Here is a 12,596-nt window from a genome sequence, read left to right as displayed (position 1 = left end):
CATATAGGTGTTAACATATAGGTGAAGCTAAGAACAACATGCGACCAAACTCAAATCGGGCATATGCAACCAAACGCGTCCCTATACGTGCCTCTATCCTCTCTCTAGCCAGTCAGAGGTGAAATACATATTCACTTGTCAATTCTAGTTATCCTGCCTAGTTAAATGAAACACAATGGACGCTCAGTTTTAAGGAGAATTGTTTTGGATCTCATGTGTCCCAGAATATCAAAGGACGAAAAATGTGTGCCAGGATGAACTGAACTAATCTTTTTTATTTGGAAGATATTGAATTGATCTTGCAACATACAGTATCATTTATCATTTTCATTTCCGGCCTCACTCTACTTGGAAGCACGAAATACGTAACGAATCAAAGACTTGCTGGTATTCACACTGATTGCAGTCGTGGAGCAGCCATCTATCCACGCATGCTGCACAACAGCGGTAGCCATGGAGTGTCTGGCTTAACTGCTCATAGTAATGGGTTCGGTGGCCTTCCGCAGCCATTCCTTCTCTTCATCATTCAGATAAGACGCCAAGATTTTCCGGCAGTCAGAGTGGTACAAGTTTACCCATTCCACCTCCGCAGGGGTCATCAAGGCAGTGTTCATCAGTTTTGTCTGGTATGGAGCCTGCATAACGGACGGAATTCATCAGTATATACTAGGAATTATTATTGTTTCATATTAATGCACAAGTGAACGGGTGGATACAACAATTTGTATGCCGGTGGGGCTGCAGAGTTTGCTATGTTAGATTTGCAATCACTGACAAGTAATGTGAGCCTCGTCGCTGCAGGACTTATAGAAGCCCTACTTCCCTTTTCAAAGGGACCTCTTAAGGGATTCATTGCTAGGACGCATGTTGCCCATTTCATCATGTATCAGATCCTAGCTTACATACTTAATACCGACAAAAAAAAACAGAGAATAGACTGACTTGGATAAGAAGCCAATCAGCCAGCTAAGAGAATGTAGAAATGGATAGAATTTACGGGCTCAAAAAATTGTGAATTCAAGACCCTTATCACAAAGCTGAGACTAGGAAAGCAGCTACTTTCCCATGACAATGTTGGCTATATTAGCTACTTAATTAAAAGTCCCAATTGGAATGAAATAACACAGGACAAGTAATGCTCAAAGTTGAGAAAGGAAATAACATCTATTGTGCTGGAAAATGAACGAGCAATGCTTACCCATGTTATATGTTCGAATGACAAGAAACCCTTCGCTCCAAAATTAAATTTTGTATCGGCCTCTTTGACAATAAGAACATTCTCCAACCTTATACCAAAGTTTCCATCTTCATAATAACCAGGCTCTGCAACAAAAGATTATGCAACTTTATGCTCCCTAAAATCTTGAGACAGCAAGATTAATACTTGGATACCAAGTGTATCCATTTTTCAAAGTGTAAACAGCTCTCAGTAAAAAAAATAGCAGTGTTGGCTCAGATCTTCACTGACCGTCGGTTACAGTCATTGATGCTTGCAGTGGTACATTTCGAGCAGAAGGTCTGAAGCTAATTAGATGAGGGCCTGATTAAATGAAAAGAAGAAAGTTTGTTTAAAAATTCATGACATATTCATTCAGATGAGTGAAGAGAAAATAAGAGGATCTGCCACCAATCTGACCTTCATGAACATTCAAATAAGATCCGACTCCATGGCCTGTGCCATGCCGGTAGTCAAGACCATTTTTCCACAGTGGGGTTCTAGCAAGAATGTCAAGAGAATGCCCTACAAGCAACGTTGAGTCTTACAATGAAACTAGTGACAAATAATTTAAAAATAAAATAATTATCTTTTCCATACATATAACATGCAGGTGGATTGGTGTACAAATAATTAACTTTGGAAGTATAGCGATTAATCTCAAGTGGCCAGTAGTTCATTATTATCTACAGAACTTCAGTGGTCAATGGAGTTCCCATTTGAAGATTGAAGTATCAGAGGGAGAAGCTTTCAGCATCCATGATAAAACATTTTTTATGATGCTAATGCTCAACTGTACAAATGTCCATTATTTGGTGCTCATTCTCCCCATATTTATCAACCCAGTTGTAAAGAAATTATTATTATTATCACAATATGATATGTTTCAATATCAATAAATCTCTGAAAAAGGTTAACAGAGTCAAAAGACGTGAATAACTTTAGGACATTATAACTGGGTAACCTCTGACTCACCACAAACAAACTGGAGCACAACTTATATTAACCAGCAAGGTTCTGGAAGATAATTAGCTTTGGAGATAATTATTTTGTTTTCCTTGTAGTAACTACACCCCATAAATTGCAAGGCGCTATTTTTACATTGGATAGTGTCCTCCTATGACCTAACTTCAGACAGGATACACGATTTGTAAGATCAATGAGAAACAACTCACCTGTCGTCCCATTAGGAAACACAGCAGCATCTAGCGCGATGTGGCCTTTCAAAACCTATTTTTAACATTCAATATCACTATGGTATCAGCAGGGATCACACATAAGTAGTTCGAATAATCAACATTAATGTACGAATTATCTACATGTGAATGATCATAGCATGCCTATACTTTGGTATCAGCAAGGTATCAAACATAAGCATAGTTTTTAAGATCAGGATTAGTTTACTTTATGGAAATAAATAGCATGCCTTCTTCAATTTTTTAGCAAAAACTGTAGGTGAGGCCCAGACAGTAAATGTGATTAATAAAAGGAGATTTTTGAAGATTGTTATATATAAGGGGGCGAGAGGAGGCAATCTTACTTCAAATATCAACCTGACACTTTATTAGTAGATTATTACTAAAAAGTGTTTTTTAAAGCAGAATAATGGGACAGACATTCAGAACACAGATAGTTTGGTGTAAAAGTACTATAGTAGCTGAGGAAACAGGTTAGGTGGTGTCTGCTTCTTGCATGACGATCAAATTTAGAGTGTTTAGTAAAACAAGACCATCTCACGGACTAAACTACTACCGCAATAACAAGGTTAAGCAGTAAGCTCAAGGCCCAAAACTGCTTGTTGGACAGTCAAGGCAAGTCAGGCGTGGCATCCTTTCACTCCGAAAGTGGAGAGTTCATAATGTGAAGCATGCAAAGAGAACACGTGAAAACGCAATGCTTGAGGAAATAAATATAAAAAAACGTAGAGGATGACATTATATCTCATAGTGAATTATAAATTATAAGAACTAATTAAGTATTCAAAATTAAACTTACAGCTGTGTAGCATGACTTCTCATGCTCTGAGGGTTTACCAAAATGTACAGTTCTTGTAATGTCTGTAGTACCATCCAGGTACTGCAAGTATACCAGCAGTAAAGTCATTAGATCCTAAGAAGTCTGCAAACAGAAACAGTTCGAGACAGATATGTACTCAACCTGTGCCCCAGAGTCACATAGATATATTTTATCAGCATCAAGCTCAGCACATGTATTTGCCTCAGGTGAATAGTGAATTATTGCTGCATTTGGGCCCACAGACGAAATCGTAGGAAAACTCAAACTTTTAAAATGCTGCAGAAACATATAATGAGTGGTCAAAACCGCTGTGTATCAAAATACTGAACGCAAAATCCTCACAAGGAATGGGTTTTGAAATATGCACATATTCATCTACAAATATGCTAAGAAAAGATGTTCAAGTTGTTCAAGAAATGATGTTCCAAATGAACAAGTATTTCAAGATACAATGTGAAATATGCACATATTCATCTACAAATATGCTAAGAAAAGATGTTCAAGTTGTTCAAGAAATGATGTTCCAAATGAACAAGTAGGAATGGGTTTTGAAATATGCACATATTCATCTACAAATATGCTAAGAAAAGATGTTCAAGTTGTTCAAGAAATGATGTTCCAAATGAACAAGTATTTCAAGATACAATGTGAAATATGCACATATTCATCTACAAATATGCTAAGAAAAGATGTTCAAGTTGTTCAAGAAATGATGTTCCAAATGAACAAGTATTTCAAGATACAATGTTCCAAAAGAAAACATAACAATACCACATATTAGTCATCAATGTCATCTCAACATAGTAACTTCGCAGTTATAATTTACTGAATTACCGCAAAGAAAGTAAACACCCCTCTTAGAGTTACAAATAAAATTAACAAGCACCTGGGTGCCTTATCTCAAGACCCAGTTTACAATTGTTTCAAACTATATAATGTGTAGTTAGAGAAGTCGGTAAAACTGGCTCACAAGAACATGAATAATGGTTCCATTTAGAAAATTTCATAATTACTACAGGTGACTTTTGCTGGGCTGGCAAATTCCACAAAAACTGCAGCATACCTCTTTCTCCGCACGGAAGCCTTCTAGTTTATCACTGACAGAAACCTCGGTAAGTTTTACTTTTTCCCTGAAAGACAAAAAAGAACAGATTAACACAATCAAATGTACACTGGTCTCTGTGTCTCTAATAAACAACAGTAAAACATAAGCAATGCAGGGCGCAAGCAATGTGGGGCCAGAGATGAAATTCAAATAAATTGGTAAATACGTCATCTAGCATAGATGCAAGATATTCAAGACTAAGATGCAAAGTGAAAAATCATCCTGATGGTTGGAACTTGGATTACATGGGATGCACCTATAGACCTAGTTAATAAGTTCAAGTTTATCATGAAGCCGCTTACAGTTTTATAGTATAAGACATAGGCACTTCTATAAATATTCCAACTCCAGAAAAGTAAGTAACATGGCTAGCAGCATACTCAACATATAGAAGTTTGAAGTATATATAATGCTTGACTCTACATTTGCATACACTAAAACAGCTCACAGGATGCACAAAAACAAACTGCAAGTATAATAGGGGAAACTTACAAATGCTCCTTTTTCTGTGATCCATTTGCCTCACTGAAGTAACCAGAGGCCCCATAGTGCTCTTGCATCTACCATTAGAGGAATACGAAATTAGATCAATAACATAAGAAAAAGCGAATAACAGCTAACATATTGAACAGGATCCTTAGTAAACATGCTACATCATTATACAAGCTCCATGTCAGATACTCAGATTCTCAGATGTAAATTCATCATGCTATGTCTACTGCAATAACATGAGTTCAACCGCCAGTTTCAAAGCAATTTTACCATAAGTTTTCATACTTCTCCACAAGAAGTTCTAATCCACCACCGCACTTTTCGACTCCCACCTCCGCTTCTTCCCATACATGAGAAACTGCACCTTATCCCTCTTCTCTGGCACCGCTCCCCTGCCCTCCATGCAATGACCATTCACCTTCGACATCTGCTCAGCCTCCACTTCAACTACCCTACATACTTCCCACCTCGCCTTAGTCTCGTCTTCATTCTTGGCCTCCAACTTCGCCTCCTGTTCCTCGGGGAAGCACGGCAGCCACCGAGGCACATGTTTCAGTGGTGGCTCCTTCCCTGCTGCTGCAAAGCTCTCCCACCCTTTTCGGTGAGAATCCCATCCTCCCATCCTCGGCCGCAGCTTCATAAACTGCACCTCTCTTACCAAGTGTGCAAATCCGACGAGCTCCAAAAGCACGCCGGAGCGGAGGACTGGGCGAGTAGGGTCAGATGCACCCAGGAAACCAACAAGTGCATGGTCCTCAAGCGAGAGGATGAGATCGAGCAGGTTGGGTTCTGTGCGGCCACGGGCCTCGGCAATGGCCACGGCAGTGCGGCCCAAGGAGGTGATGTAGCGGCAGGTGATGTCGGAGAGGGCATGGAGGGCAGCAGATTTGGCAGCTGAGAAGCCAGATGTGTGGAGGATCTGCGCAGTGAGGATGGTGGAAGCTGCAGGTTGGGGGCCATGCAGGGGCGCATCTGCGTCACTAGGATCCCTTGCTGGAGTTCCCATACATGGTGGCGAGGCGAGGTGGCTTAAAACCCTATAGGTATGATCCTGGGAAGCGCTAGGTTTATGCCATGTTTTAACTCATGCAGTATATACTAGTATAAGAAATAAGAAATATATTTATACTGACCTGATTGTCCAGCCAAGCCAGGTATTGAACAACAGCCGCTCCATCACGAATGTGTGCCTTCCTCAAACCATCCAGCTCCATGGGATTCTATATAATCATTACAAAGAAACTAAAATCTTTAGGCAAAACAATATGCTAAATGATTAAATTTGCAAGGATATATTGCTAATCTTACGTACACACATACTAACTTAAATGCACACTATGAGCTTTTACAAATGCAGTATGAAACAAACAAACAATACTAGAACAAGATATGCTCCTAGTGCAAACTGCCGTATTGATATACTTCTAGTGCAAACTATTGTATTGATATACTTCTAGTGCAAACTATTGTAATTGCGCTCTGCATAAATACTACAAGGATGTACTTCTAAGCTATGTTAACATGAAAGATTTTTATTTTTATGTGATGATACATGTTCTCAACAAAAGGGATTAGATCAGTGCCTTTAATTAGCTGTACATACAATTATAATACTTTTAACGCTTCATTGTACTTGATAACAAATGAACTAGCCATTTATGTGACTCAATGAAAAATTATTTTTCTTCATTGCTGCCTCCCGAACTCTCAGTGCCCCTGAAGTTACTCAGCTCATATACCCAGTGCATACTACCCACATGCAACTGCCAAGTTCCCATGCTTGATCGTAAAGTACAAACTTTCTCAACACTGTGAGATTTCGGGAGAGAGAGTTTTTAGGCCATAGTCTATTGAGTAAGCTAAAGGCAATTGCATGCACACAAAATTTATGTTCAACACATGATTAAAAGAGAAAAAGAAACAAACCTTGACAGCCTTTGGTAGAGCAATAGGTGATTGCAGCATCAAAACTTGATCCTGTCTGAGTTTTGAGTAGAGTGCAAGGCAACAAGAATTTGAATCAATCCAAATTTTTGAATGCTCCTGCCCCTTGATATCCTTCTCCACGTGCAAATTACCATTAACTACAGAACCTTGTAGCTGTCCAGACGAAAGCAAGCTCACGTCTGGTTGAACCATATGGTACTCTCTAATATCAATACCGTTTCCAGCCATGTAGTTCTCAACCTGCACCAAAGAATGACGACACAGGTATATTGCATTGCAGCCCATTTAATATGATCAGCATTAACACCAAAACAAGGGAGTTGCAAACGAATAAATATTCAGTGTATTCGTTGCCCAAATATTCATGTCATTCACTGACCTCGTTTGTTACTTTTCTCTTATCCACATAAAAGAAGGCATTGTGCAAGGTTACAATTGCATAAGAATGAACCACCGGGCTATAATGCACATCATCTCCTCGAACGTTGTACAACCAAGCAACCTAAAAAGAAAGAAAAAATTTGAAATGGCAACACATCGTACAACCATTTGAGAAATTAAGACATACTAAATTTAATAGATTGTAATAAATGAATAAAACAGATATATACCTCGTCAAGAGCAGTAATTACAATGGCAGTAGCCTTTTCATGTTGTAATTTTTCTCTTAACTCCTTTATCTTTTCCGCTACACTACGCCCAGTAAATTCTACGGGGTGGACATTTACTGGTAGAGCATCATTGGGAGGACGCTCTTTCCATACTTCATCAATCAAGTCAGAAGAAAGTTCAAGCAACATTTGATTCTTCTTTGAAAATGCCTGTTCATATCTCTGAGCACAGTCAACCGAGATGCACCATGAATCAATTCCAATAACCGCTCCATCCAATAGATTCTGACAGCCAGATAGCAGGTTTAGTATTTTTTCACAGGGTTAGTTATAGATAGTAATACTCATCAGAAACAAAAAAAAACTATCCCGATATATAAGTTGTTAAGAACAGAAAAATCAAGTACAGTAGCTTTTTAATTTCAGTTTAATATGGTGAGATGGCAATGACATCAAGGCATTCACAATTTTGATATATCCTTCAACTCTTGACGAAATAACAAGCAAAAGTTTACAGACCGCTTCATGTATTCACTTAGATGCTGAAACTCAACATTTATATCTGTATAAAAGAATTCTAACGAGACAAATTGCAACTGTGAAAGAAAACTACATCTCAGTTTCACATCATTGTGTGGCATAATTCAAAACCGACAACATGGTAGGTTCCTCATCAGCTATGGGTTTTGTGCGGTAGATTACAAAGTTGAATTGGAAATGTTCTGAGGAAAGAAGGTCAATACTTACATCAGCTATCCATACTTCAACTGGTGGGTCTTCTCCCATGCGCATAAGTTTCCAGCGGTCACTGAGTTGTTGTGTGGCCTGCAAGAAGTACCGTCCATCTGTCCACAATAACGCCTCCTTTGCAGTGATAAGAGCCAACCCTGTATAGGAATTATGGTGACACACCAACTAAGGAACTAACCAACTCCTAGGGATAACTAATTCGAAGGATATAAATGAACATCAGACATGCAGCACCCACACTTACTACGACATTAAGATAGCCATTCGTGCTGCGTTAACCATGTCTAAACTCTAAACTGTTGCAATCCGGGAAGGAGCGATCGACTACAAAATTAAGAGGACAGATGAATTAAGCCCGCACTCACCAGCGCTCCCAGTGAATCCAGAGATGAACTGCCGCCGCTTGTCCCGCTCCGAAACATACTCGCTCTGCATGGGAAAATCCTTGTAAATCATCAGACACAGTAGAACAGAAGAGAAAGAGATCATAAAACCCTCAAGCCGGCGCAATCTAGCCCGGACGGATCTGATCGGCGCGGGCGGCGGGGGTAAGGACCTGATGCGCGTCCTCGGAGGGGACGAGGAGCGCGTGTATCGGCGGCGAGTGCGCCGCCATGAGCGCGCGGAGCTCATCCAGGTGCTGGTCCCTCGCCGCCGCCGAAGTCGTCATCGTCCGCCTCTCCGTCACTCTCGTCGGGGATATCGGAGTTCGTTTGTTTGTTCTGTTGCGTCGAGTTTCGAGGAGTTTTGATATTGCCCGCAGTACAGTACAGTACAGCGCTGAGCAAGATAATATTGAGCCGTATTTAGAGTCGTGACCTGACACGACTCAAACCCGGTATCCGAGCGAAACAAGCAATGGCGGAGCTGACGTACAAGCAACCCGGAATTTTCGTAGAGGCTCGGTCAAATGAAACCAAACTTTAAATCCCTGCCGTTTATACAATTCCGATCTAAATCTAACCCTGGATCTGTTTGCGTCACTGAAAAAATGGTAATCCCCGCCAGGAATACAAATTCTCTCACTGACAAGACATGCCCGCATATCAGATTCATCTTCTTCTCCTGTCCATCTCTTTCTTCTCATCGTTGGCACCATCTGTGGAGGGGGCGAGCGGTCGGGACGTGCAGCGACGTGGGGCAGATCAGCCGCACGACGCCCCATCGAGAACTGCGGCGGCATGAGCTCCCGGGCTTGGGCCGAGGCTACCGGTCAACGGCGAGATGCAGCACGCGGATGGCCTACCCGCGTGCGACGAGATTGGACCCCTGCGTGTACCGGCTCGGCAGCGGACGAAGCTCTTCTCCTCCCTCGGCGTCCTTCGTCGCCGGTGCGACGCTTGGTAATGGGTGTACTTACCACGTCGTCGAGGGCCCGAGTGTTGGATATAGTGCCTTAGAGGTAAATAATAAATAGTATTTATTACTATATATCAATAGTTTATTATAGTTCCGTGTCATGCTATAACTGCATTAATCGGAAACATTGATGCACATGTGGTATTGTAAATAAACCAAGGTTCCCTAGCGAGTATTCACAAACTTGTTCACTAAGATCAATCGATGATCGAGGTTTCCCGATCATAGACACACATATCATTGGCAATAATCATTGAGTGAATGATATGATGGACATTCCAATATCCCAAACATTGACCAAGTGTCTAGCTCATCCGCCTGACTGTGCGCTCGATCGATCAACTGTGGTCTTCTTCTGATAAATATTTGGAGCTGCCAGCACTTGTTGGAGCTGACAGAAGTGACTGTTTTCTGCACCTTGTTGAAAGAATTATGCAACGTCTAAAAGGTTGGAAGGAAAAGTTTCTCTCTATGGGTGGTAAGGAGATTCTTCTCAAGGCACTTGCTCAAGCTATACCTATTTATGCAATGGGGGTCTTTCTTTTGCCAAAGAATATTTCAAGAAAATCACCGATGTTATTGCACATTATTGGTGGGGAGATGATGATCAAGGAAAGAAAATGCACTGGTATGCATGGTGGAAACTCTGTTTTCCGAAAAGAGAGGGTGGCACGGGTTTTCGTGACCTCCACTCTTTCAACTTGGCAATGTTGGCAAAACAAGTTTGGAGGTTGATCGCTGATCCAAATTCTCTTTGTGCTCAAGTGTTGAGAGAAGTACTATTCAGATGGCAACATCTTGAAAGCAGGGCCAAAATCGGGATCCTCATTCACATGGCAAAGCATTGTTGTCGGCATTCAGATGTTTAAAAGATGTTATATTTGGAGGGTTGATGATGGTAGGTCGGTTAATATTTGGAGTGATCCTTGGATCCCAACTAGCCCTGATCGTAGGGTGTCTTCTCAGCGTGGAGGAACTGATATTACAATGGTGAATGATCTAATTGATCCCTACACTGGACAGTGGGAGCATGATATCCTTACCTCGATTTTTAACCATGTGGATGTTGAGCGTATTCTCCAGATTCCTTTGGCTTACAACTCTTTTGATGACTTCATTGCTTGGCATGCTACTAAATCTGGAGTTTTTTCGGTAAAATCCGCATACCATATTGAATGGCGACACCAATTTAATGGCACTACATGTCGATCTCTTATTCAAGGTACATATTTTAATAGTCCCATTTGGAGAATCCTATGAAAATTAAATGTATCTGCAAAGGTAAAAATCTTTTGTTGGAGGGCTATGCATGGTATACTGCCTCTGAAGTCTATTCTGTTCAATCGGCATATTGGAACCTCTGGGATTTGCCCTTTATGTAATTCTAATGATGAGGATATTCTCCATATGATTTTCAAATGTGATGGGGCAGCAGATATCTGGAAGGCGTTGAGATTAGAGTCTTTGATCAATAATGCATGTACTGGTGATGGCCTTGGACCTGATGTCCTGAAGGAATTGCTAATCGCTAATCCCGTTGCTGCTCCTGGATTCTCTTCAATCATGACCCTGGAGATAGTTGATATTGGCGCCTGGTATGTGTGGTGGCTTAGGAGAAAACAATCCCACGGTGAACCTATTCCTCCTGTGTATCGATGTGCCGCATCTATTCGTGCTATATCTGCGAACTCTGCAAAATCGGTCTCATTATCCTATGTGCCGGAGAAAAAGGTATGGGAGAAACCAAGATTAAGATATATTAAACTTAATGTAGACGCAGCTTTCAATATTGATGATTCGACTGGTGCCACTGGTGCTATCCTTAGGAGGAAATTGCACATTCCACCAGGTCCCGCTCATAGTATTGCACATACCACCAGGTTCATGGAAATTTTGCGCATTCCACCAGGTCTTGCTCTAATGAGTTGCAAGCAAGTCTAATTCCCTATTAATAGCTAGCCTAACAACAAAAATACAACGCGACGTTGTTTTAGCCAAGTGCATGCAAATAGTTTTTACATGGTGCAGCCATATAAGAAGACAATAAACATTACACTTCAATATATTAACATCATGATCTTAGCCAGTAGCCCCGACCTAACCCTCCCTCCCCTGGGTGGCGGCGCCGCGCCACTCCGGGGAGCCCCCCCTCACCGTCCTTCGGCCCCCTCCTGCCCCTCCCTCCCCTCGCCGCGACATGGCGGTAGCGGGGGCTTCAGATGGCCGCGACCATGGGGGGTGGGGGCAGCGCCCATGATCTACTCTAGTGGTGGTGGTGCGCGGCGTCGGCGATCGGAAGGCGAGGTGGGGGCGGTGGGGCGTGGCTGGATCTTGGCCCTTGGGTCCTAGAGGCGGACGGTTGCTGCGCCTCCTCCTCCGCGTGAAGGGATGCTTCGCCCGCATCACATGGAAGCCGGGGCGGCGGCCCCGGGCATGGTGGCGGCGACCTCCTCCCTGGAGGTGGACGGCCTCGTTTGGGATGTGGGGTGGGGGATCTTGGGATCCCACACAGATCTCCGGCGGTGAAGATCCAGTCGACGATGAGTTTAGGGTGACGGGGCAGCCAGTGAAAACCGTGCTCCGCTCTCGCTAATGGAGGTGGATGCGGTGGTGTGCGTCGAGTGGTGGTGGAAGTGCAGGCATGCAGGCAGTCTAGGTGGTGGTGGAAGTGCAGGCATGCGGGCGGTCTAGGTGGTCGTGGCGTGCAACGGTGGCCAGATTTGCTGGCTTGTGCGGCGATCGGTGAAGCCTTCATTTAAAAAAGTTTTGATTTCAAAGTATTAAAAATTTCCAGAAAAAATATCCAGACGTTAGAAAATGTTGAATTCTATCATTGCGTAAACTTTCAGAACGAAATATAGTGTATTTGACCCTCAGAAAAAATGACAAAATTCTCACAAAATAACAAACTCGGGATATCAGTGTATTGCTCAATATTGTTCACGAGTGACAAAATCTAGATTTGTTATTTTTGTGAGCCTAAAATATAGTATATTTCATTCTGAAAATTTACACATGGGTAAATTATCATATTGCCTATACCTTGGTATTCTTCGATTCTTGTGAAATGTTTTAACTTAAATTTTGCAAGGTTCAAATA

General features: G+C 41.9%; 2 protein-coding genes across 2 annotated transcripts; both read right to left on the bottom strand.

Moving 5' to 3' along the window:
* Window positions 1-255: 255 nt before the first annotated feature.
* Window positions 256-8,888, bottom strand: LOC124668229 (aminopeptidase P1). The gene is made up of 16 exons (XM_047205404.1): window positions 8,694-8,888; window positions 8,503-8,566; window positions 8,135-8,274; window positions 7,388-7,672; window positions 7,156-7,278; window positions 6,756-7,016; window positions 5,963-6,049; window positions 4,830-4,897; window positions 4,296-4,362; window positions 3,374-3,508; window positions 3,212-3,292; window positions 2,392-2,446; window positions 1,637-1,741; window positions 1,469-1,540; window positions 1,199-1,323; window positions 256-635 (listed from the first exon to the last, which is right to left on the bottom strand). The coding sequence occupies exons 1-16, from the start codon at window positions 8,805-8,807 to the stop codon at window positions 468-470; spliced, it is 1,950 nt and encodes a 649-aa protein (XP_047061360.1). The 5' UTR covers window positions 8,808-8,888; the 3' UTR covers window positions 256-467.
* Window positions 4,912-5,956, bottom strand: LOC124668230 (transcription initiation factor TFIID subunit 8-like). Its single transcript, XM_047205405.1, has one exon. The coding sequence runs from the start codon at window positions 5,833-5,835 to the stop codon at window positions 5,131-5,133; it is 705 nt and encodes a 234-aa protein (XP_047061361.1). The 5' UTR covers window positions 5,836-5,956; the 3' UTR covers window positions 4,912-5,130.
* Window positions 8,889-12,596: the final 3,708 nt, after the last annotated feature.

The sequence above is a fragment of the Lolium rigidum genome, chromosome 6 (genome assembly GCF_022539505.1).
Source record: "Lolium rigidum isolate FL_2022 chromosome 6, APGP_CSIRO_Lrig_0.1, whole genome shotgun sequence".
Classification (NCBI taxonomy): Eukaryota; Viridiplantae; Streptophyta; class Magnoliopsida; order Poales; family Poaceae; genus Lolium; species Lolium rigidum.
The sequence above is the reverse complement of the archived record's forward strand: the minus strand, read 5'-3'. Positions and strand labels throughout refer to the sequence as shown.

Bases quoted from the DNA above. Each gene is read 5' to 3' on its own strand.
- LOC124668230 (XM_047205405.1), bottom strand. From the start codon at position 5,835: ATGGGAACTCCAGCAAGGGATCCTAGTGACGCAGATGCGCCCCTGCAT.
- LOC124668229 (XM_047205404.1), bottom strand. From the start codon at position 8,807: ATGACGACTTCGGCGGCGGCGAGGGACCAGCACCTGGATGAGCTCCGC. The intron at 4,898-5,962 runs GTCAGTATAAAT...CTCTAATGGTAG, and splicing joins TGGCTTGGCTGGACAATCAG to ATGCAAGAGCACTATGGGGC. The intron at 1,324-1,468 runs GTCAGTGAAGAT...CTTTTGTTGCAG, and splicing joins ATCAATGACTGTAACCGACG to AGCCTGGTTATTATGAAGAT.